General features: G+C 35.1%; 1 protein-coding gene across 4 annotated transcripts in view; it reads left to right on the top strand.

Moving 5' to 3' along the window:
• LOC138706319 (leucine-rich melanocyte differentiation-associated protein) overlaps positions 1 to 25115 on the top strand; it is a 202295-nt gene that overhangs the window by 73610 nt on the left and 103570 nt on the right. The window contains exon 6 of one of the 4 annotated variants that reach the window (XM_069835454.1): positions 1740 to 19836. The exons of the other annotated variants lie outside the window; for them this stretch is intronic. Coding sequence (XP_069691555.1) covers positions 1740 to 1819 — 80 coding nt within the window. The 3' untranslated portion in view covers positions 1820 to 19836. Of the gene's footprint in view, positions 1 to 1739; positions 19837 to 25115 lie in introns of those variants that run through there. 4 annotated transcript variants of the gene reach the window in all.

Genomic DNA, 25115 nt, shown 5'->3' with positions numbered 1-25115 from the left:
TGCCATTATCCACTACTACAACAAAGGAATTTCTCTACATTATGAAAACTCAAAATGAAAACCACATTCTCTCAACAATGAACGAATAGCATCTCAATGGCTTAGCCCTTAATAATATGAATAAAGATATCAAAGTTGATGCCAATGAAATTTCAGGTGTTTTTGTGAGACTTAAAACTCGACGAATGGAACTACGGGTCTAGTCAAAAGAGTGAGCTTTTCTGTGTGTTATTGCTCCTTATAAACTTATTGTGTTGCATTTTCTGTGATTTAATAATAATTGGTGTTCCACTTTAGGTAACTGTAAATGTTTAACTAGGCCTATATGTAATAAGATTATTTAGTTTGTACATTTTATTTTCTACTCTTGTTTTATTTCTATTTATAGTACATGATTCTTTGACCCTGTAGCTCCTCCTTCACATAAATCTGGCTATGCACCTGGAAATGTTGGAGTCTCATGGTAGACACTACTTATTTTTACATTGATAACACTTTCAAATACCAATTTTCGCGAGTAGAAAATATAAATAATTACAATACACATATTTTATGTAAATTTGTGAAAAGTTGAACAGTGTTATTTAATTAATTTTGACACTATATAGAGTGCTACTCGTATGTAATCCGAAAAAAAGAAAGCTCTTCTTCTTATCTATGTGTCGCATGATAAAGGAATTGTTGGGAAACACGTAAAATTTATAATGAGAAAGGAAGTGTCGCTGTGACATTTACTTTTCTTTCCTTTCTTTCCCTCTTTCACATTCTTTCTACTTCACTCCACATATTCCTCTCTTTTCCCTATCCTCTACTCTCTTCTTTTCCCCCCTTATTCTCTCTCTTTCTCTCTTCTCCTATTCTTATTCTCACCCTCTCTCTTTTTATCAAATGCACAGCTATAAAATTCACAACGGATTTCAACAGTTTGACAGAAATATTGTCTAGTTTGGGTTGATTTCAAAGTTGAAATGGTAATAAATATATAACCCTGCAAATTTTCAGAGCGATTGGCTCATGTTGTAACAAAAAAGTGTAATACCATTTTCGTGGAAAGTTCAGTTTCCTCAGAAAAGAATTTTTTTCCCAAATGTTTAACACTCTCTTATTCACTAAGTATTGTGAGTAGGATCGTGATTTTTGTCCATATCAATAGAAAAACCTAATAAAGAATCATTTATCCTTCTAGCGTATTTCAGTAGCATGAACAGTTTTCGTGTAAATTTAATTTAAAAATCACTAATTTCAAGTCACTGAATGATGTGAGCAGATTGCAACGTCGTAGTCAGAGAGAGAAATTTGTGTAGAGAGACAGACCTGAGTTTGTTGACCTATTTACATCTGTATTACGTGAATAAAGAAGACTGTTAGCGGCAATGTTGCCAGGCTGCCGAAACTTACAACTTAATTTTCTATTAACCGTGCATTTAATCACGAAACATAAGATAGATTTTCTATTTCTTTAAGTGTACCGTTCCTTTCTGCTCACTGTCGGTCTTGCTTTCTCTCTTTTCCCCCTTGTCCTTGCATCTGTAACTGTCCCCATTCTCCCTCTCTATTTCTATCTCCGTCTCTTTCTCCCTCTGTAACTTTTCTCTTTTCTCCCACTTTTCTATCTTCCTATCACTTTTTCCATATTCCTGTCTCATCTTGTTTCTCTCATTTTTATTCCCCTTCCTCCTACTCTTAAGTCCTTTTAAAAGAGTTCTGTGTATAATATTACCTGAATTCTGAATTTTCAGGTGCATATGGGAAATGTCGTTACCGTTACTCTGGAAAGCATTCTGAAGGCAACCGTTTTATCCAAAACAATGATCTCTGAGCCATTGGAGATATTCATTATCATCATTTCAACTGTGACCGCAGCACACTCAACAGAAATCTCATAATGAACTGCCTGTGATTCAATTTAGTGCAAAAGTATTAAAAATGTAAGGTGGAATCCATAACATAGTCTTATTGTTATTATTTCAATATATTTTGAATGTTAGTGCGATAACATCTCAGTTACACTTCATACCATTCTGTGTGTCCACTGACAGTATGGAATGGGTGTATCAGTAATTTGTAAGTCTTAAATACAGGAGTGATATATAATTATAGGACATATTTTTTATATTTACAAGACAGATGGACACAATTGAGTGTAATTAAGGCTGCACTAAATATTAAGAGTATGCTTTTGTGGTAAGAGAGAATTAGAACAGGATAACTGAAAAGAAAATTATTTTATCCTTGATTGTCTTAAACAATAGTCCCTCAAAAGCAGGACTGGAAAGTTACGTTTAAAAAATTAATTTCTACACGATGTGTAATACCTCTGATTAAGGTTCTGGCTGATATCATGTACAACTATTATCAGGCAGTACACTTGTTGATATATATCAGAGGAAGAACAATTGTTTGTGTATGTCTCAAGTCTGATTACTGTAATATGTTACTAATCAGCGATACATGCAATGGAGAGCGAAAGGAACTAGCCACACTGGCTTAGTTGCCACATAAGTGGTGCCTTGTTGGTATCACTTGTGAGGTTCAAACCTCCATCAGACAGTTGACTAAACAACAACGATGCATAAAATACGCGTAAAATTGCGTAATTTACGTTATTGTAAAAAAATATAATAAATTCAAAACATGTAATACTGTACATTAAATAAACAAATTGTTAATTTGTTATTCGAGTTACAGGCTACCAGCATGCATTACTTTTGGTAATTCATTTGGGCTCTTCATATTAAGTGTTCATTTCTTCTCACCTTTGAAATGATATGCCAATGTCATGCAGTGTTTCTGCATGTTACTTAGCTACACTCGTATCAATACAGATCCTAGAGTTTACTAGTCATCAAAGGCTGTCAACAGTTTTTATCATTTTTTCATAGCACCTTTTGTCTTTATAATTTTTCCGAACCTCTTATAAATTTAAAATTGAAATTATGTTTTATTTAACGACATTCGCAATTGCCGAGGTTATATCAGCATCGCCGGTGTGCCAGAATTTTGTCCCACAGGAGTTTTTTTACATGCCAGTAAATCTACTGACATGAGCCTGTCGCATTTAAGCACATTTAAATGCCATAGACCTGGGCCAGGATAGAACCCACAACCTTGGGCACAGAAGGCCAGCACCATACTGACTGCACCATCCAGGTGACTAATTCCTTACATCATTGCGGTAATGGTTAGTGTTTTTGTGCATAGGCCTAATGCTGAATTCGTTTATTTTCCTTTATCTGCTGACCTAAGAAGTTCTGTTCACAGAGGCCAATATTAGAAAGAAAACACATAATTTTTTGTCCTTTTGAGAATTCTCTGTGTACACTTTTCCAGAGATGGCACCTTTGACTTCTACTACACACTTCTAGATTGTTCGTGATTATATTGTGATCTGATAGTCTGGAAATTTTAAAAGGATGGAATGACATAATCAGCTTCAGTTCACAGCATAGTTCTGAAGCATTCAATAAGAGCTTTTAGTCTGTGATTTTGTAGTTAGTAGGATCCTGTATTAAAAATAAAAATTGAAGACACATGTCGTATGCAGGAAGGTCTTTACATAGCAAGTATGATGAACTTGGTTTTATTCCCTCAAAACTTGGAAAACTGCGCAAAATGTACATTTTCTGGCTCGATAATTAAAAACACGGCAACACAGCGTCTTGAAACACATATTAGAGTATGTTACATATTAATTGACTTCCATGAAAATAATTTATTATGCCACATAGAAAATCGTGTAAAATGTCATTTCTGTCGTAATTTACCAGTGTACTCTAGTATCAAGTCTGTGTTCAGTTGTTCCATGATGTTTGTGTTTCGTTTGTGATTTCATTTATAAAATCAGTGATGATGATGATGATGATGATGATGATTATTATTATAATTATGATTATTATGATTATGATTCGTGGTGCCACAGCCTGTGAAGGGCCAAGGCTTACCAGCTAACTGTTGGCCTTACATCCACATGCTTCAACAGAAATGAACAATCATTCAACCAAAACAGAAGTATAGTGTGGTAAGCATAATGTTCCCCCCAGTCATTATTACTGATTTTCAAAATCAGCATTCGCTTCCTATTGCACCTCTCCAAATTCATCACAATGCTGGGTGGATACCAGTCCTATACTCTGGGCGAAATCTCATGAGAAAATTTCTTTTCCATGAGGACTCAAACCAGCACGCATTCCGTAACATGAGTTCTAGACATGATGTCATCGACCTGATGCTACTGTGCCGGACGTAATCAGTTGTACATCTCATAAATCTCATCTGCTGCAGTATTTCTAGAGGCATTGCATTATATAATGATCTGTGCTTCACTCTCGTAAACTCATTACTGAATTTATAGTATCTAGGGTTTAAAAAAAAATTCAGTTTTATTTGAATTATCTATATTATTTGTATAGGTGATGAAATAATTAATATATTTGAATTACTTTTATCCTTCTTCAATGATACTTGAGTAATGTTATAATTTATTCTTCAACATGTTTGATTACATTTTGTATCTTGTATTTTGCAGGCTTACATTACATAGTGTTCTGCCAAATGGCAGGTCTTTCACTGCAAATCCACCATTCTCCAATCTTTCCTATTTTCTGTTTTTCTCTTAGTCTCCGCATATGATTCACATATCTTAATGTCATCTATCATCTGATATCTTCTTCTGCCCCAAACTCTTCTCTCATTCACCATTCCTTTCAGTGCATCCATCATGCTTCTATAATTTCAAAAATTTTAAATCTCCTATTTATGCTTTGGTATTGGATTTACAATCCATTTTGTCAAGTGATATGAGATTTTTCATTATATCATATTTTATTAACTATTGAGAGAAACCTTGGGGACATTTTCTACTCTGCATATTTAAAGAGGTCCAAGTTGAGTTTGTTTCCTCAAGGTGCTTTATTTTTTCGTGATTTTGCCAATGTTACTTCCAGTTCTTTCATTGGGTGTCTTCTATTTGTGTTTTGTTTTCGTCAGTTTGATCTACAAAATATTCTAACCATGATGCTACTTAGATTTGCCCTCTTTGATTAAGTTCTGCTTATCCAAATGCCACGAACTTCTGATTCACAAATGCTGGTGCCACTACTGCTTTACATATTATGTTAATTTCACCACACTAAATATATCTTCCTGACATTATTGATGGTCTAATGATTGACATGTTTGCCATTGTGTGTGAAGTTTGAGGATTCTGATCCGCCTGACCGCAAGGAGATAAAATATTTAGCATGACTTTGTTTGGAAGAAAAGTGAAACTTTGAAGTCCGAATTTTACATAGACTGCATGAAAAAGAACCCAATTCGTTGGTGAGGGGTACAAACAAAATTTACCTGCCATCTCTCGCTCACATTAAAATCAAATTCTCGTGAGTAACAATGAGCCCATTTTGAATATCTAAGTGCACGTGTGATTTTTTTTTTACTTTCCAGCTGTAATCTAACTAGTCGTATATCTGTCTTGAAAACGAAGTTTGCCCCTAATTTTAAATCACCCTCGAGTTTGATTTATTCGTACTGTGCAGGTTTGTGACCATGCAGGGACCCAAATACTTGAGAGCACACAATTAACAGTGCAGCTGAAATTTTCTCTTAGAAACACAATTGGATCCAATGTGTTCGCAGTCGAATTATCTCTGTTAAACTTATAGTATTTGATATTCCACAGAGTGGACCACGAGAAAGTACCTTCAAATATAAACAACGAGCAAGTGAATAATGTATAATATATAACAGTGTATAACTAACTGTATTATTAGTCTACTATTATTTCAATGCACTTTTGGCGTGTCACAGCTTATATATCAGATTATAATGGAGTCCAACAATAAATGGTTTTTCACACATATTTGTGCAGAACTGGGATACTTTTTCATGACCCACGTGCGTTAAGCTCTCAATCACAGTCTAGTATATAGTCACGAAGCTCAATACGTATGGAATATGCATCCATAGATAGTTGCTAACCACTAGGATCGCTACTGTCACCTCATCACAGACAATGCGAAATAGTACCGGCACAGTCTGTTGTTCCTAGTACCCTCAACAACTCAAGCTTCGTGACTGTATATACTAGATTGTAAGATGAACAGCACTATCATGCTGACTAGTAATTAATTTATTTGATATTTGATAATCTGTTTCCATAATTCGCCTTCAGGGGCCTATTCCATAAAAGTATGGTGTTGTACATTACAATTAAATTCTCTGGAAAGTAGAAGAAATACTAGTCTTTCTGTACCTACCTTACCACTTGAGACTTACAAATTGCCAATGAAGTTTTTTGTGTTCCACAAAAGTACTAGTATTTGTAACTTGTGAATTGTCAAGTATTCTCAACCATTGAAAGGGGACTAATACATACATGTAGGCTACTAATGCGATTTAAATATATTTATTTCATAGTATTAAAATATATTTTAATATATATGTTTTTTTTTTAATCCAATGCCACCAGGTTGTCTTTCGACATTTCTGGTCTTCTCTCCTGGCCGTGGCTTAATTGTAACCCACTTCTGAGGTTGGGGCGCCTGGAAGGCGGAGTTACATTACCCCGATGATGTGAGAGGATGATTATGATAATGTGGTGCCAGGAGAGGTCTTAAATCTAAACTTAACCTAAATTCCAGACCATGGACGAACACAGGAATAATCCCCTTTAAGGAAAAGTTCCTGTGCTCTAACCGGGAATCGAACCCGGGACCTCATGAACTATAGCCAGAAGCTCTGACCACTAGACCATAAAACTCTACTCTTGCATGCCAGTGAACTAAGAAAAATTTCTTCATAATAGGGCATGGATTTTCTATATCTGCAGCCCATATTTTGTCCTCTTCCACTGCGATGTTATGTGCAATTCCTTGACTTGAGCCATTAGAATTATTAGTACAGTAGTCTCTTTTTATTTCTAATCGTCTTTTAGTCATAGATGGTCATGATGTTTGATATTTAAAAAGAGACAATGTCATTATTGCCATTGCCATGGAAATGCGATACAAGATGCCAGTCATATGTGGAACCTAATTCACACAAGTGCAAGCTTTTACTTACGTGTGAAACAGAAAAAAATTAAGCATTTTAAATCTGCAGGAACTATGGAACAACAGGACGAAACTTCAAATTAAAATTCATACAACAATAATGAATGAATAGTATTAACAGAACTTCAAAGTTACATAATTACACAGTGTAAGGTGAGACCATTCCATGATTTCAATAATAAAATTATATGTTCTGTATATGAGAGGTTCACAACCAGAGTGGACCAAGTCCTTCTGGAATAATTTTGAGAAATTGAGTCTTGAAGTTCCTGGCTCACGCTTAGCAACCTTCACCTTCCATAGGAGATGCTGCTTTCTGTGGAGTAACAAATGAGTTATGGACTTCGTTTGTTATGGCATTGAATAAATCTAAGTTTTCTTCATCCGACATAGTATTAATCCACAAACTGACCACTGGTGGACTTGGTCCATTCTGGTTGTGAGCCCCTCATATATCAACTGACACAGTTAATTACAACTGACATCAGTCAATTATTTGTAAATTATAAAATATTTAACATATTAGTTAAATGTGTCTGTGTATGGAAATTCCAATGAATGTAGAATGTCTTCTAGTCATAGATGGCCATGATGTTTGATATTTTACAAAGAGACTAAGTCATTATTGCCATTGTCATGGAAATGCGATACAAGTTGCCAGTCATACATGGAACCAAATTCACACAAGTGCAAGCTTTTACTTCTGTGTGAAACAGAAAAAAAATTAAAGTATTTTAAGTCTACAGGAACTGTGGAACAACAAGACGAAGCTTCAAATTAAAATTCATACAACAATAATGAATGAAGAGTATTAACAGAACTTCAAAATTACATAATTACACAGTGTAAGGTGAGACCATTCCATGATTTCAATAATAAAATTAGATGTTCCGTATATATCAACTGACACAGTTAATTAAAACTGACATCAGTCAATTATTTTTAAATTAAAATATTTAACATTGTATAGTTAAATGTATGTGTATGGAAATTCCAATGAATGTAGAACATAATCATGCTTTTTTTAGTTGATTATTTAATGACGCTGTATAAATTACCAGCTTATTTAGCATTGTTGAAATTGGTGATGAGATGGCATTTCGTGAAAAGAGGCCAAGATTTCGACATTTGATTACCTGACATTCGCCTTACAATTGAGAAAAAAAAGCGAGAGGTGGGGGGGGGGAACTCAATCATACCTACTATCTGAACTATGATAGTCGCCCAGAATCATGTTTACAGTTAACTTATCATATTACGACGAAGTGAAGAGAAATGATTGGAAGCATTTAAAATGTGGATATGGAGAAAGATGGAGAGTGTGAAATGGACAGACAGTATAAGAAACAAAGCTGTGTTGGAAAGAGTGGGTGAAGAAAGAATGAAGCTGAAACTGATCAGGAAGAGGAAAAGGAATTGGTTGGGTCACTGGCTGAGAAGAAACTGCCTTCTGAAGGATGCACTGGAAGGAATGGTGAATGGGAGAAGAGTTTCGGCCAGAAGAAGATATCAGATGACAGACAATATTAAGATAATTATATGGATCATATGCGGAGACTAAGAGGAAGGCAAAAAATAGGAAAGACTGGAAAATGCTGGGTTTGGAGTGAAAGACCTGCCCTTGGGCAGAACACTATGAATAAATGAACAATCCTAATGAACATTGTTTGTAGCTTTAATAAGGCTAAATCAACAGTGAAGTATTTGGTGTTGGAATAGAGTCTGCATCATTCGTCAAATCCTAAGAAGGCTACAAATTTTAAACAAAGTATTGCTTTCCAAAGAACCTCTTACTTACTTACAAATGGCTTTTAAGGAACCCGAAGGTTCATTGCCGCCCTCACATAAGCCCGCCATTGGTCCCTATCCTGTGCAAGATTAATCCAATCTCTATAATCATATCCCACCTCCCTCAAATCCATTTTAATATTATCCTCCCATCTACGTCTCGGCCTCCCTAAAGGTCTTTTTCCCTCCGGTCTCCCAACTAACACTCTATATGCATTTCTGGATTCGCCCATGCGTGCTACATGCCCTGCCCATCTCAAACGTCTGGATTTAATGTTCCTAATTATGTCAGGTGAAGAATGCAATGCGTGCAGTTCTGCGTTGTGTAACTTTCTCCATTCTCCTGTAATTTCATCCCGCTTAGCCCCAAATATTTTCCTAAGCACCTTATTCTCAAACACCCTTAACCTATGTTCCTCTCTCAAGAGTGAGAGTCCAAGTTTCACAACCATAAAGAAGAACCGGTAAATAACTGTTTTGTAAATTCTAACTTTCAGATTTTTGGACAGCAGACTGGGTGATAAGAGCTTCTCAACCGAATAATAACACGCATTTCCCATATTTATTCTGTGTTTAATTTCCTCCCGAGTGTCATTTATATTTGTTACTGTTGCTCCAAGATATTTAAATTTTTCCACCTCTTCGAAGGATAAATCTCCAATTTTTATATTTCCATTTCATACAATATTCTCGTCACGAGACATAATCATATACTTTGTCTTTTCGGGATTTACTTCCAAACCGATCGCTTTACTTGCTTCAAGTAAAATTTCCGTGTTTTCCCTAATCGTTTGTGTATTTTCTCCTAACATATTCACGTCATCCGCATAGACAAGAAGCTGATGTAACCCGTTCAATTCCAAACCCTTTCTGTTATCCTGGACTTCCCTAATGCTATACTGTAGAGCAAAGCTAAAAAGTAAAGGTGATAGTGTATCTCCCTGCTTTAGACCGCAGTGAATTGGAAAAGCATCAGATAGAAACTGACCTATACGGACTCTGCTGTATGTTTCACTGAGACACATTTTAATTAATCGAACTAGTTTCTTGGGAATACCAAATTCAATAAGAATATCATATAATACTTCCCTCTTAACCGAGTCATATGCCTTTTTGAAATCTATGACTAACTGATGTACTGTACCCTTATACTCCCATTTTTTCTCCATTATCTGTCGAATTCAAAAAATCTGATCAGTAGTCGATCTATTACGCCGAAAACCGCACTGATGATCCCCAATAATTTCATCTACGTACGGAGTTAATCTTCTCAAAAGAATATTGGACAAAATTTTGTACGACGTCAACAAAAGTGATATTCCTCGAAAGTTACCACAGTTGGTTTTGTCCTCCTTTTTAAAAATAGGTACAATTATGGACTCCTTCCATTGTTCTGGTACAATTTCCTTTTCCCAAATAGCAAGTACAAGTTTATAAATTTCGGTATATAATGCACTTCCACCCTCTTGTATTAATTCTGCTGGAATTTGATCGATACCTGGAGACTTGTACTTTTTCAGATTTTCTATCGCAATTTCGACTTCTGAAAGCGTGGGTTCGGGTATAAATGTCTCAGCAGTTTGTATTTCAATTTCGTCCCGATCATTTCTATTTGGCCTATGTACATTTAGTAGTTGCGTAAAATAGTTTTTCCATCTGTTTAGAATTGATGGAGAGTCTGCAAGCAAGTCACCATTCTCATCCTTGATCACGTTTACCCTTGGCTGATATCCGTTCTTAAATTCCTTTATACCCTTATATAAATCTCGAATGTTTTTATTCTTACTATTTGTTTCTACCTCATTCAGTTTTTCCTTCAAGTAACCTCTTTTTTTATTCCTAAGTGTACGACTTGCTTCCCGTCTTTCATTGAAATAATTATCTCTCTTCTCCTCAACTGGATCCTGTAAGAATTTCAATTTTGCCTATTTCCTTCTTTCTACTACCATGCAGCAATCTTCATCAAACCACGGTTTCTTTTTCTTAGTTTCATAATAACCTATGCTCTGCTCAGCTGCAATTTTGATACTATCTCTGATATTTTCCCACACGCTATTAACATCTAATTCTTTCTCAACTTCGTCGGAACTTTCTAAAGTGGCAAACCTATTCGAAATTTCGACCTGATAATTTTGCTTAGCTTCCTTGCCCTTTAATTTCAAAATATTGAATTTAGTAATATTAACTTGTTTCTCTACTCGCTTGGCTACTGATAATCTTTCTCTTAATTTTCCAATCACCAAGTAATGGTCAGAATTACAGTCTGCACCCCTGAAAGTTCGAATATCTACTATACTAGTATGTCTCCGTTTATCTATCAAGATGTGATCCAAAGAACCTCTAGGTGATAAAAAGGTATCTTTTACTTAATATATATGTGCTTTAGAATATCTTTTCTTCTATTTTGAGTTCAACAGCAGCAGGTGTAGTGGGTTGCAGACTATTCTCCTTGGTTCTGATGAGATATTTATATTTTATAACTTGAGTTCCTTTTCAGATACCGAGATGAAACTTTTACAGTTTAAAGAAAATGTTTATCTCTATTTAATTTAAAATTTTCATACAAATTAAAACAAGGTCTTTCGAGTTGTAACATTTTACATTATTGATATTTCTTTTAAACAGAAAAAAAATAGGGTAAACTTAATAAATATTTAGTGCGAAAGAACATTTAATGTCCACTCTTGTCATAAACGTAAGAATCATTTCTGTTGAAGCTCATGTACTGTCTTGAGAAAATTATACATAGATGCATGTTTTCAGATAATTACAAATTTCATATGACCATAATTACCAAACTATCGTTAATAATGTTTTCATATTATATATCTGGTATATGTAGGCAATGGAAAGTAATATGCTAAAATATGTTCGCATTCCAAGTTGTCGCGGTTTTAGGGCATACTTATTTGCATAGATTGACCCACATGATATTTGGAATAAGGAAATTTTACCCGACCAATGGAAGGAGTCCATAATATTGTAACTATCTTTAACAAGGGGAAAAAGACTATATAATAACTTTCTAGGAATATCACTTTTATTGACGTCATACAAAATTTTGTCCAATATTTTTTTGAGAAGACTCACTTCTTATGTAGATGAAATTGTTGGGAATCATGGGTTTAGGCATAATAGATCGACTATAGATGTTTTGTATTCAATAGATATTGGAGAAAAAGTGGGAGTATAAGGGATACAGTACATAGTTATTCATGGATTTCAAAAAGATATATGACTCGGTTAAGAGAGAAATTTTATATAATATTCATATTGAATTTGGTATTTCCAAGAAACTAGTTCGATTAATTAAAATGTGTCTCAGTGGAACTTACAATTAGAGTCCGTATAGGCCAGTTTCTGTCAGATGCTTTTCCAATTCACTGTGGGCTAAAGCAAGGAGATGCACTATCATCTTTACTTTTTAACACTGCTCTAGAACAGGGGTGCTCAACCTTATTAATACTGCGGGCCAATATTAAAAAAAAAATGTTCTTTTGGTAGGCCACAGACATCCTCCAATAATAAATGCAATTTATAAAAGTGTCTTAATAATTAGTGATTACTGTAATTTATAGTAATTAATAATATATATTATTTACTTACAGGAAACTAACGCTGTTAAATGATAACAATATGAGACACATTAATGAGAAACTTGGAATTGTTTAAGTTCTGTTAACTTCTCAATATCGGGTTCAATGTCCAATGTTGCAATGCACATACTTGCTGTCAGTAAGCTGGGATCGTTCTTTGGATTTCAGTAGTTTCATCACTGAGATGGTCCATTTCTTAAGGTAAATAGAGCCTGCAGAAATAAAGAAGTGTCACATCGCCAAATTTCGCTTTCAACTCGGTGTTACTTTGCAAACCAATTAATTTCATTGCAAAATTACAGACACAGTTCTTTGTGTAGTATACAGTCGCATGCAATGAGCTCATGATCGAAACCAGCAAAATCTTTGTTTACAAAGGAAATATATCCGTTCTTTTTTTCCGATCATAGAGGGTGCACCATTCAGTTGACATGCCACACAACTTCTCTAAGCTCAATTGAAATTTGTTCAATACTTCCATTATCTTATGATAAATATCCACTCCTTTAGTTGTGTCCTTCATTGGTGCTAGAGACAACATTTCTTCAGTTACATTGAAATTGTTGTCAATGCCATGCACAAATATTCAGAGCTAGGCTGTGTCTGAAACATCCCCACTTCCATCGAGAGCTAAAGAAAATCACTTAAATTCAGAACATTTCTTTTTTAAAGTCTCTTCAACATCGGCTGTCATGTCTTCCACTGTTCTGCCTACCATCATACGATTAAGGTTCACTTTAGAAACCAAGGATTTCTTGTCGGGAAGTAATATGTCTGCAACACTGTCCAAACACCCCTATACCAATTCACCATCTTTGAATGGCTTCAGTTTTCAAGTTAATATATTCGATACAACATAACTTGCTGTCACAACTATTTCTGAATCATTATTTACTTTCGTAAAAAGGTTTTGTTGATATGATAGGGATCGCGCACTTTGTCTTTTCTCATTTATCCACTCAATTCACCATATTTGTTTGCATGTTTTGTGTCGTAATGTCTTTTAATGTTATACTCTTTCAAAATATTAATGGTTTCCTTACAAATTAAGCATGTTGCCTTACCTCGGAATTCACAAGAAAAATAGCTATAGTTCTGTCCATTTCTTCTGAAAGCACCTGTGTTCCTCTGTAATCTTGCGTTTTCTGGTCGAAGCCAAATTGCCACTTTCACTTCAAAGACTAGTTACAATTCGAATACAAACAACAAACTGAACCAACGTTCCATAAACTCATGCTACGGCATTACAAATGAAATGCTTGGCTGTTGCGCATTGTCTCAAAATGCCCTGCTGAGTAGCACCACTGGCGATTAAATTTGAAAAGTCTGTTCAAATATATATTTTTTTAATTTTAAGTTTGAAACTTACTATCGGGCCGCAGCAAACATAGTGGGGGGCCGCGGGCTGTGTACCACTGCTCTAGAATATGCCATTAGGAAAGTCTAGGATGACAGGGTTTGGAATAGAATGCGTTACATCAGCTGCTTGTTTATGCGGATGACATGAATATGTTAGGAGAAAATCCACAAACTATTAGGGAAAACATTGGAATTTTACTTGAAGCAAGTAAAGAGATAGATTTGGAAGTAAATCCCGAAAAGACGAAGTATATGATTATGTATCGTGACCAGAACAGTACGAAATGGAAATATAAAAATTGGAAATTTATTCTTTGAAGAGGTGGAATAATTCAAATATCTTGGAACAACAGTAACAAATATAAATGATGCTCGGAAGGAAATTAAACACAGAATAAATATGAGAAATGCTTGTTATTATTCAGTTGAGACCTACCCAAAACAGCATTTGATGCATTTGTTGTTAGCAATCAGCAGTTTATGTTTACTCTCGACGAGATTTTAACTTTGATAAAAGGACTTGTGTTATTAAAGTTCATTACTATGGAACTAATATACACTTATATGTTAATGTAGTCAAATAAAGATGATAAATTACTTTTGTGCGAGATCGTGCATATTTGCTTGCTTTCCGCACAAAACCAATACGCGGTAAGTGTGAAATACCACATTCAGTATTCCCAACGTAACACACATAACAATTTCCCTATTCTTACTGCTTAAGCGTCATATTCATTTTACTGCTTTAGGCTTTTAACATATTATTTTTAAAGATGTTCAATATAGTAATAATTATAAATTGGAAACTTACCACTGCAATTTCACCTAAATTGCACTGTTAATTATTGTTTTTAAATATTTGCAAAAATTAAGTAAACTCTAAATCAATACATAATCTTACCGTTTGTTTTAAGTTCGCATTTATAGACTGGGGGAAAAAAAAGACACGTATGTCACGGCCTGCTGGAGTATAGTAAACACAGAAAACATTTTATAGGAACAATGTTAAAGATAGATATATTTGTTTTTCAAAGTTGCCGTCATTGAACAGAAACCAAGATGGAGATTTCATTGCAACTAATTAGAAATTCCTCTTAATGAACGATCTTCGCACAAAATAATGTACGATACACGAGCGGTATGTTTGTTTTCATGTTCTCGGAAATTAAAAAAGCTCAACTACGTTTCGCTTTTTCAATCTTTTCCTCGAACATGAAAACGTCAACATACCGCTCTTATAACACATATTACTATTAAGTGACAATGCCAATTTTACTTTAATAGCCTTGACAGGGCCTTCCTTATCCAATGATTGTGTCTGCACTTCATGGTGTATTCGCTATGATACGAATTTTTATTCCATCACATATTTTCGATGTTAAAACCCCATGGAGATAAAAAAATGTTAATGAGATATATGATATTTTGTCTTTCGTTCATGAAGTTATAAAAATTATTTTAAAAATTCAGTAATTAAATTTACATAACCCTTTTACATACATCCTTATTTCTTTCAATATTTCATAGTTAACGTTTTTATAATATTAACATTATGCAATAATTCCAGTTATGAAATGTACGAGAAAGACTATGAGTTTCAGTTAAAGAAACACAAATGTTAACTAGACTCTGTAAATTACTATCGAATTTATGACTATTTTATTTAACTCGAATGTTTTAAATATTTTGTCCATATTCTCGCCCTTTATTCATTAAAGAGTGGAAAACATAGTGATTTGATAATGTTAGTCATTCTCGCTTCTGCGAGTATTAACAATAATATTAATGTATCTCTTCCCACTCGACTGTTAGAAGTCAGAGATTATTGGTGTGCACATTGAATGGACACCCAGAAACAGTCCTTTTCATTGCTAGATTTTCCCAAAATGTATTAAAGAAATATAGAATAATTCTGAGTAACACACGTTGAAATTGCAAATCTGTATTAACCCTTAGAAGCTGAAAGACTTATACCACTATTGCACGCAAATGTAACTCGTATACCTGCATAATCGGGTAAATTCGTGTTGGGTTCATTAGCCGAGTGGTTTAAGGCGCACAAGATATGTCCGGCTAACATATTGTGCCTAAGATAGCAGGTTCGCATCCAGGCCACTGCGGTCAATTGAGCCTGTGGTAAAGAATGGGGAGAGTCCATGTAAAACGATCGGTGTAATGGTATGCATGGAAGCTGATGGGGTTTCAATTGCCTGCAGTTGAAATGATTTTGCTCCTTTTTGAAGAAAAAAAATTACAAAAAAATTTTTTATTGTTTTAATAAAGTGTAATGTCCTTAATGTTATATAAAATTAAAGAATATCAACGTATTTTATATATAACATACAATTTATAACATATTATATCACGTCATGACCATAATACTAGCTGGCCACTACAATGGACTCACAGCTCCTAAGGGTTAATAGGACAAAATAAAAAAAAACAATCACGGCTACAGACCGATTATAGAACATTTCCTTAGTAGACCAATGTGCTTTGAAGGTGATACAGACTACATAAGTATAACATTGAAGTTGATTGGCATATATGTACAAATATCAGTTTTTCTAACACAAGCATTTGCACTTATAAATGTAGCTTCTTAATTGCATACTACATCATCAGGGTTCGTTGGAATTGTATTATAGTGCTTTATGTGCATGTTGGATTTATGCTTATAGCTATATCATTTTGCAGTCAATTAAGAAAACATGGCTGGTCACTTTTCGTTTTCATGAGTGTACAAATGAATTCCCATTGCATTTTATTTAACTTCCTACTGTTGTTCTTACTGGCCCCATTGCAACACATACTGCTGTGAATTTTACACTTGTGTTACCTTGAATTACATAGCATTATGTTTCTTATGTAAGTCTCTATTTTCCTGGATTGTGCCAAGCTGTATGGATTTGTCATGACAGAAAAATTTTATCGAAAAATGAAATAAATGTCTTTGTTGTGCTATATTTTATTGAAAATTCTCGTACTGCTGAAGTGCAATGCAGTCATCAACATTTTCTGCTCAGGACAGTTCCATTGTTTTTATTGTTTAATGAGTTTTTTTTTTACTTTAATAATATTACATATGTGCTTAAGCAAATTAAATTGTATGGCTTTCATGCTGTTGTTAAGATTTAAGACCTCATTGGCCGGTTTGTCCAAGTATTGTTAGAACACTTAACGTCTGTTAAAACTTCAACAGTTTGTTAAATACAGTTTTTCCATTTGTTCAACACCAGTTTGGCTTAACAGATTCTTAACTGTTTGTTAACTTTAAATGTAGGATTTCAGGCCATTAACTCATTTAACAAACAGTTAAACATGGCGGATAACACCACAGCTGTTCAGACAAAAGTTGTGAAAATAACATGTTATGTTTCTCTTTGAGAAATGTTTACAGTAAAGGCCGGTTTAACCAAAGCTTCAGTAAATCAGTCCAAATGAAACATTAGCTAGTACTGAACATTAACATATTTACACGAGTACGTTTATATGTGCGCAGTCTCCCTAGACTTTAAGCCGAGCAGCTATATGTGCCTCGTCGCGCTAGTTATGTCAAGACTGTTCGATGGAGTAGTCAGTAGCGAGTTGGATTGCCATTTCAGGGGCCCGTGTTCGATTCTTGGTGATGACTTTTTTTTTATTAACGTAACTAATTTTTATACATGTTACCTTTCTTCATTTTTTTAATTTTGTGTACTGGAACGAATTATTTCGCAACTCTGGCTCCACTAGGAGAATTTAAAAAAAACTCTTGGGAGATCAATTTTCTTCCGAAATAAAACAAAGATAAACAAACAAATTAAAGAAAATAAAATAAATACACATGTGGATCTAATACTTCATCCACATGCCACCGGAGTCTATCACTGCCTGCCATTTTCGGGGCATTGAGTCCACCAGATCGTGGAAATAGTTCTGGTCCTTAGCGAAATCTTTCCAGGTAGCCAGAACTTGATCCCAGAACTGATCTGGATTTTGAAGTGGGATGTCTCGATATTTGTCAATCCTCCTCTTTTTCATGCTTTTCCGTGAACCGTCTTTGAACGTTTATGGCTGTGTGCATGGGGTGATTATCCTGCTGAAAAATTAAATTTCCATCGGAAAGAAAATGATTATAAATTCCAAGAATCCAGCTCTTTCGCTTCTGTTTTAAAGCCAGTGCAAACAGCTTATCGCTAGCTATAATATAATTCTAATAGATGAAATTTAATATACCAATTAAGTTTTGTGATGTTTGAATGCACATTATGTATTAATTTACTAATATTTCTTAGGTACCGGTATGTAGTTATAATAATCACTTTCATGTCTTAAAATAAAACTCAGTTGTATGCTACTTAGTTGATTTGTTTCAGCTTTGTCTCAGCTGTTTTTATGATATTCTAACCTATGATCAGTTTCTTCTAAAATTTTGAGTACCGGTACCATGATCTTCGTGACGCGGTATCTTTTGTGAATTTTTGTGTCATTCAAATTTTCAAAATGATCTGTTTTTAAATGGTTAACATTATCTCCATTTGACCCTTAATTTTCAAGCAGTTCCAGATATAACAATTCTGTGTCGAAACATTCCGCATTTTATATTGCAACTAATGAATAATTAAAAATTTAAAGACGGAAATTTCTATCACTAAATTTAATGATAGTTTTACTGGTTCGTTAGGCTAAAGATGCTTGGTGAGATATAAAAATGATTTAATGAACCAGTAAATAAATTAATGAATCATTAAAACCATAATGAAGCTTTGTGAAACCGGCCATAAGACTGGTAATATATAATTTAAAAGATATTTTGGAATATTAATATAGGGAAGATAATCTTTATAAGTCAACTGATTATCATACTGACGCTTATTTCGATGCTGAGCTATTATCCATTTAATATTGAGGAAATATGCGATCTCAACGTGGCAAGAAATTGAAGTCAGATTTGAATATCCTACAAGCAGAAATAGGCCACTTGTTCCAATTCACCAGCTACTATTAACTCTAGATTCTATGTTACTGGCTCTTCAACTACAGCCGATGTCAATAGTACTTCAAAATACGCAGTGAGTAAATAATAAAATGTTTCAGCAGCAATTGCTTCTTTAGGACGAAATTACATATAATTTATACATGGACCTGAACTAGAGAATTTTATATGATAGGGAATTCTCCTCGGGGTTTTGTGTACAGTTGACTACACACATTCGTGTAATTATTGTCACCTGGTGGTCATAATGCTGAGATTTTTCTAAACAGAAATTCATATTTAGCATTATAAAATATAACCATACTTATAATAATTATTATTATTCAATAGTAGTCAATGCAACTTTCATTTATCAACTCTCTGTACTGTATGAATCATGGCTACTGTAACAGGTTACGATTTTACACATGTTTCATGACTTACTCTACAGTACAGAATTTAAATAATAATATCAGCCAGTAAGAAGTTGTCTTATATATGCAAAATCGTTACCAACTGCTGTTGTGTAGTTAGAATAGTATTAACAACAGTTAAAGTTAAGTGTTGGTTATTTTAAACAAAATTATGTTGGAAAAATGGAAAACATATTAACAAAACGTTTAAAATAAACCAGCTGTTAATTTAACATTTGTTAAGCTAAATTAAACATTACTTGGAAAAACTGGCCACATATGTTAGAAATATACAACCCTTATATCTTTTAATATTGCGTTTGACAGCTAGACAATTTATAATTATGAGTCAAATGGCCTGAAGGGAGGGTATAAAATATATACGAAATTTACCATATTTTAATTAGAATACTCGAGCTGTTTTGTCATTCCTGAGAGATGTCTATAAAAGTTATGTTGTGAGAATATGTTAAGTTTGTGCCTGTGAACTTATTCGTCCTTTAGACTGATGACAAAGAAAATTGGGTATTGTAAGGTATTTACAAGTACCATTTTGTCAATGTAGGGAAACTGTTAAATAAAATAATTTTCATTGACTTAATAATAATAATATATATTTGTATATGTGATTTATGTTACATATTTATGTATTAAAGTGTACAGTTTCATTAAAATTGCCTATGGAAGTTATTTTAAATCCTGAAATATTCTCTTCGTTATGTTTTAATGGATCTCAACTATAGCCTAGATTGTTTTTGTTATACAGTATCAAGGAGTAAGATCTGTTTCAATATGGTTTTACTAGAGTATCAGAATGCCTGGAATAGTACCTTGAAAGAGAACTCAGCACGTGCACCTTTGACAATCACCCATAGGCATTAAAGAGCATGAAGTGTGGTGAGTGACATAACCTAAAGCCAGGCATCATGAAGCCTGATATGCATTGATTCTACAAACCATCTCCACTCTGTTTTGTCCACTACTAGGTCCTTCCACTTACCTCGTTACTACCACCAAGATGTGCAATGGCAGCAGCCCCAGGCAGGCTTGCAGCCAGATACCTTCACATGCTCATGCCCTCCTACTCATACCCTTTCACGAACATTCTCATCACCATACTTCCACCGAATTTGCAATGGGAAGAAAGCTGATGTATGTAGGGCAGAGGACAAGGACAACCTTTTGTCCCCAGGTATATGGACACTAGAGCCTGGCAAAATTAAAAAAAAAAATGGAGCGAAAAAGAGCGAAAATAGAGCGAAGAACAGAAATTAGAGCAAAAAATAGAGCAGAAATTGTAGAGAATGTGGAGTAGAATATAGAGCTAAAACATAGCTGAAAGAGCGAAATTTACGATTAAACAAAGCAGAAAATAGAGCGCAAGTAGAGCAGAAATTTGAGCGAAACTGGAGCGTACATAGATAAGAGGAGGTACTTGAGCAGAAAAGAGCGAAGACAGATATCAGTGCGAAAATAGAGGAAAAAATAGATCGAAAATAAATCAGAAAATTGAGCGATAGCTGAACAGAAAATTGAGCGAAAGTTGAGAAAATGAAGCGAAGCTCGAACAGAGATTAGAGTGAAAATAGAGGAGAAAATAGAGCGAAAATACAGCAAAAGTAGTGCAGACAAATAGAGTAGAATATAGAGTGTAAAAATAGAGCGAAAGTATAGGATTTAACGAAGCAGAAAAGAAAGTACAAAATAGAGCGAAAGTAGAGCAGAAAATAGAGTAGAAAAAACAGCGAAAATAGCAGATAATAGAGGAAAATAGAAAAGAAAGCTGAGGAAAAGTAGAGAATAAAATAAAGGAAAATAGAGCAGAAAATAAATCGAATATAGAGAGAAAGTAGAGCGAAAATAGATCAGAAAATAGCTCGAAATTGGAGCAGAAAATAATTTGCATAGCGAAAACAAACCGAAAATGCAGCAGAAAGTTGAACTGTAATTGAGCAGAAAATAGAACAAAATTAGGGGGGAAATAGAGCAGAGAAAAAGCGAAAATAAAGCGATAATAGATGAGAAAATAGAGCGAAACTAGAAAGCAGAGCGAAAATAGAGGAGAGGCTAGAAAACAAAGCGAACATATTGCATAATATAGATCGAATTTATGTAGAAAATGGACCCAAAATAGAAGAAAAAATTGAGCGAAATCAGAGGAAAAAATGAAGCGAAATAGAGCAGAAATTAGTACGAAAATGAAGCAGAAAATGCAGCGGAATTAGAGCGAAATAAAGCTGAAAATATGGGAGAAAAGAAGTAGAAAATAGAGCAAATATAGAGAAGAAATTGGATCGAAAATAAAGGAGAAAATATATACAAAATATGTGAAAATACAGAAAATACAAAATAGTGCGAAAGTAGACGGGAAAATGGAGCAAAAATAGAGACAGAATGGAGCGTAAACTAGAGCTGAATTAGATCGAATATAGAGCAGAAAACAGAATTAAATTAGAACAGAAATAAGAGAAGAAAATAGTGAGAAAGTAGAGCAGAAATTACAACGCAAATGAAGGAAAAAATTATGGAACATCTAGAGAAAATTAGAGCAGAAAGTAGGCCGAAAATAGAGGGGAAATAGAGTAGAGAATTGAGGAGAAAATAGAGCGAAAATAGAACATAATATTGAGAGAAAATAGATCAGAATATAGTGCAAAACTAGAGTGAATTTGAGTATGAAATAGAGAAGAAAATAGAGCGAAATCAGAGGAGAAAATATAACGAAAATAGAGGGGAAAATAGGGAGTAAAGAGAGTAAAAAATACAGCATTAAAAGGAAAAATAGAGTAGTAAATTCAGCGTAGTACACGTACTGCGGAGTTATGGCAGCATGAATGTCGGCGGAATTTTCCCATTATTTCTCGAAAATCAGCTTGTGTTCGGGATTCCCATTTTGATTCTATCGTGTAATAAGTAATTCAAGGGGGAATACAGGACCGCATCTCATTCCTCGGTATGACCATTATTTCCGGGATTAGAGACTTAAATATTTTAAGTACCAAAAAAATAAGTCTAGAAAAAAGTGCGGCGGATTTGCTGGAGTTTAGTGGTGATTATTAGTGAACATGCGGGGATGCTACAGTTAAAAGGGCGGGTCACTGAGCCGCTTCGTTCTCCTTGTGTAGAAAAAAGTCTGTTTTGGAAGGTCAAAATGACCATTTTTTTTAATTTTGCCGGCATCTCCCGTCCAAAAGCGAGGGGATAGAGAGTTGTCCTTTATACTGAAGATAGAGTTCGAAGAGCTGTATTCAACGCACTCATCGGCTTTGTTGTAACTGTAGGTACTGCGGAGTTATGGCGGCTAGAATGTCGGCGGAATAGTCTCGAATAGTCTCGAAAATCAGAAAGTGTTCGCGATTGCCATTTTGATGCTATCGTGTAACAAGTAAGTCAAGGGGGAATACAGGGCCGCATCCCGTTCCTCGGTATGGCCATTATTTCCGGAATTAGAGACTCAAATATTTTAGGTACCCAAAAATTGGGGCTGGAAAAAAGTGCGACGGATTTGCTGGATTTTTGCGGTGATTACTAAGGAAGATGCTGGGATGCTACAGTTAAAAGCGCGGGCCTCTGAGCCGCTTCGTTCTCCTTGCGTAGAAAAAAGTCTGTTTTGGAAGGTCAAAATGACCATTTTTTGAAATTTTGCCGGTCTCTCCCGTCCAAACGCGCGGGGATAGACAGTTGTCCTTTATATTGAAGATAGAGTTCGACGAGCTGTATTCAACGCACTCATCGGCTTTGTTGTAACTGTAGATACTGCGGAGATATGGCGGCTAGAATGTCGAAAATCAGAAAGAGTTCGCGATTGCCATTTTGATGCTATTGTGTAAGAAGTAAGCCAAGGGGGAATACAGGGCCGCATCCCGTTCCTGGGTATGGCCATTATTTCCGGAATTAGAGACTAAAATTTATTTTAGGTACCCAAAAATTGGGGCTGGAAAAAAGTGCGACGGATTTGCTGGATTTTTGCGGTGATAACTAAGGAAGATGCTGGGATGCTACAGATAAAAGCGCGGGCCTCTGAGCCGCTTCGTTCTCCTTGTGTAGAAAAAAGTCTGTTTTGGAAGGTCAAAATGATCATTTTTTTAAATTTTGCCGGCCTCTCCAGTCCCAACGCGCGGGGATAGAGAGTTGTCCTTTATACTGAAGATAGAGTTCGACGAGCTGTATTCAACGCACTCATCGGCTTTGTTGTAACTGTAGGTACTGCGGAGTTATGGCGGCTAGAATGTCGGCGGAATAGTGGTTTACCTTCCCCTTTTTTTCTCGAAAATCAGAAAGTGTTCGCGATTGCCATTTTGATGATATCGTGTAAGAAGTAAGTCAAGGGGGAATACAGGGCCGCATCCCGTTCCTCGGTATGGCCATTATTTCCGGAATTAGAGACTCAAATATTTTAGGTACCCAAAAATTGGGGCTGGAAAAAAGTGCGACGGATTTGCTGGATTTTTGCGGTGATTACTAAGGAAGATGCTGGGATGCTACAGTTAAAAGGGCGGGCCTCTGAGCCGCTTCGTTCTCCTTGTGTAGAAAAAAGTCTGTTTTGGAAGTTCAAAATGACCATTTTTTTGACATTTTGCCGGCATCTCCCGTCGAGACGCGCTGGGATATAGAGTTCTCCTGTATACTGAAGATAGATTTCGACGAGCTGTATTCAACGCACTCATCGGCTTTGTTGTAACTGTAGGTACTGCGGAGTTATGGCGGCTAGAATGTCAGCGGAATCCCCTTTTTTTTTTTCTCGAAAATCAGAAAGTGTTCGCGATTGCCATTTTGATGCTATAGTATAAGACGTAAGTCAAGGGGGAATTCAGGGCCGCATCCCGTTCCTCGGTATGGCCATTATTTCTGGAATTAGAGATTCAAATATTTTAGGTTCCCAAAAATTGGGGCTGGAAAAAAGTGCGGCGGATTTGCTTGATTTTTGCGGTGATTACTAAGGAAGATGCTGGGATGCTACAGTTAAAAGGGCGGGCCTCTGAGCCGCTTCGTTCTCCTTGTGTAGAAAAAAGTCTGTTGTGGAAAGTCAAAATGATCATTTTTTTAAATTTTGCCGGTCTCTCCCGTCTAAACGCGAGGGGATAGAGAGCTGTCCTTTATACTGAAGATAGAGTTCGACGAGCTGTATTCAACGCACTCATCGGCTTTGTTGTAACTATAGGTACTGCATAGTTATGGCGGCTAGAATGTCGGCGGAATCCCCTTTTTTTCTCGAAAATCAGAAAGTGTTCGCGATTGCCATTTTGATGCTATCGTGTAAGACGTAAGTCAAGGGGGAATACAGGGCCGCATCCCGTTCCTCGGTATGACCATTATTTCCGGAATTAGAGACTGAAATATTTCAGGTACCCAAAAATTGGGGCTGGAAAAAAGTGCGACGGATTTGCTGGATTTTTGCGGTGATTACTAGACATCGGATTTTTAGGCACTAAAAGTTGCAGTTTTAGGCGCCTAAAATAAGCTCAAAAGTTTTAAAATTAGGCTCTATTTTAATGAAAATAGGCATTTTAGGCACATCAAGGTATCATACTTATTTATTTCACTGACATTTTTAGTTATACACTAAAATACGCACAAAAAAGTATGTTTAAACATTAAAAAAGAATACTATATTATATTTATAAACAGAGCTGCACAAATTTAATATATTGAAACTAATGAAATAATGATTATTGGTATCAAGATTACTCATTTTAAGTTATTGAAATTCAGTTCCATGCTCAGACTTTATTATAATTATCTGCACAGTACACCACCAGAATTTTTTCTTAATTCTCCACAGTTAACCTTTGCCTTTTGTCACTGAGAATCATTTTGAAAGCAGAAAAACTTCTTTCAACCGAAACTGATGTGAGAGGCGCAAATTTTAAATTAGGTACAATAGAAACATCAATACTTACTGGAACATTTACACTTTCCCCCGATATCACTCGTGATACTTTTTCCAACAATG

The sequence above is a fragment of the Periplaneta americana genome, chromosome 9 (genome assembly GCF_040183065.1).
Source record: "Periplaneta americana isolate PAMFEO1 chromosome 9, P.americana_PAMFEO1_priV1, whole genome shotgun sequence".
In the NCBI taxonomy this organism is placed as follows: Eukaryota; Metazoa; Arthropoda; class Insecta; order Blattodea; family Blattidae; genus Periplaneta; species Periplaneta americana.
The sequence above is the reverse complement of the archived record's forward strand: the minus strand, read 5'-3'. Positions and strand labels throughout refer to the sequence as shown.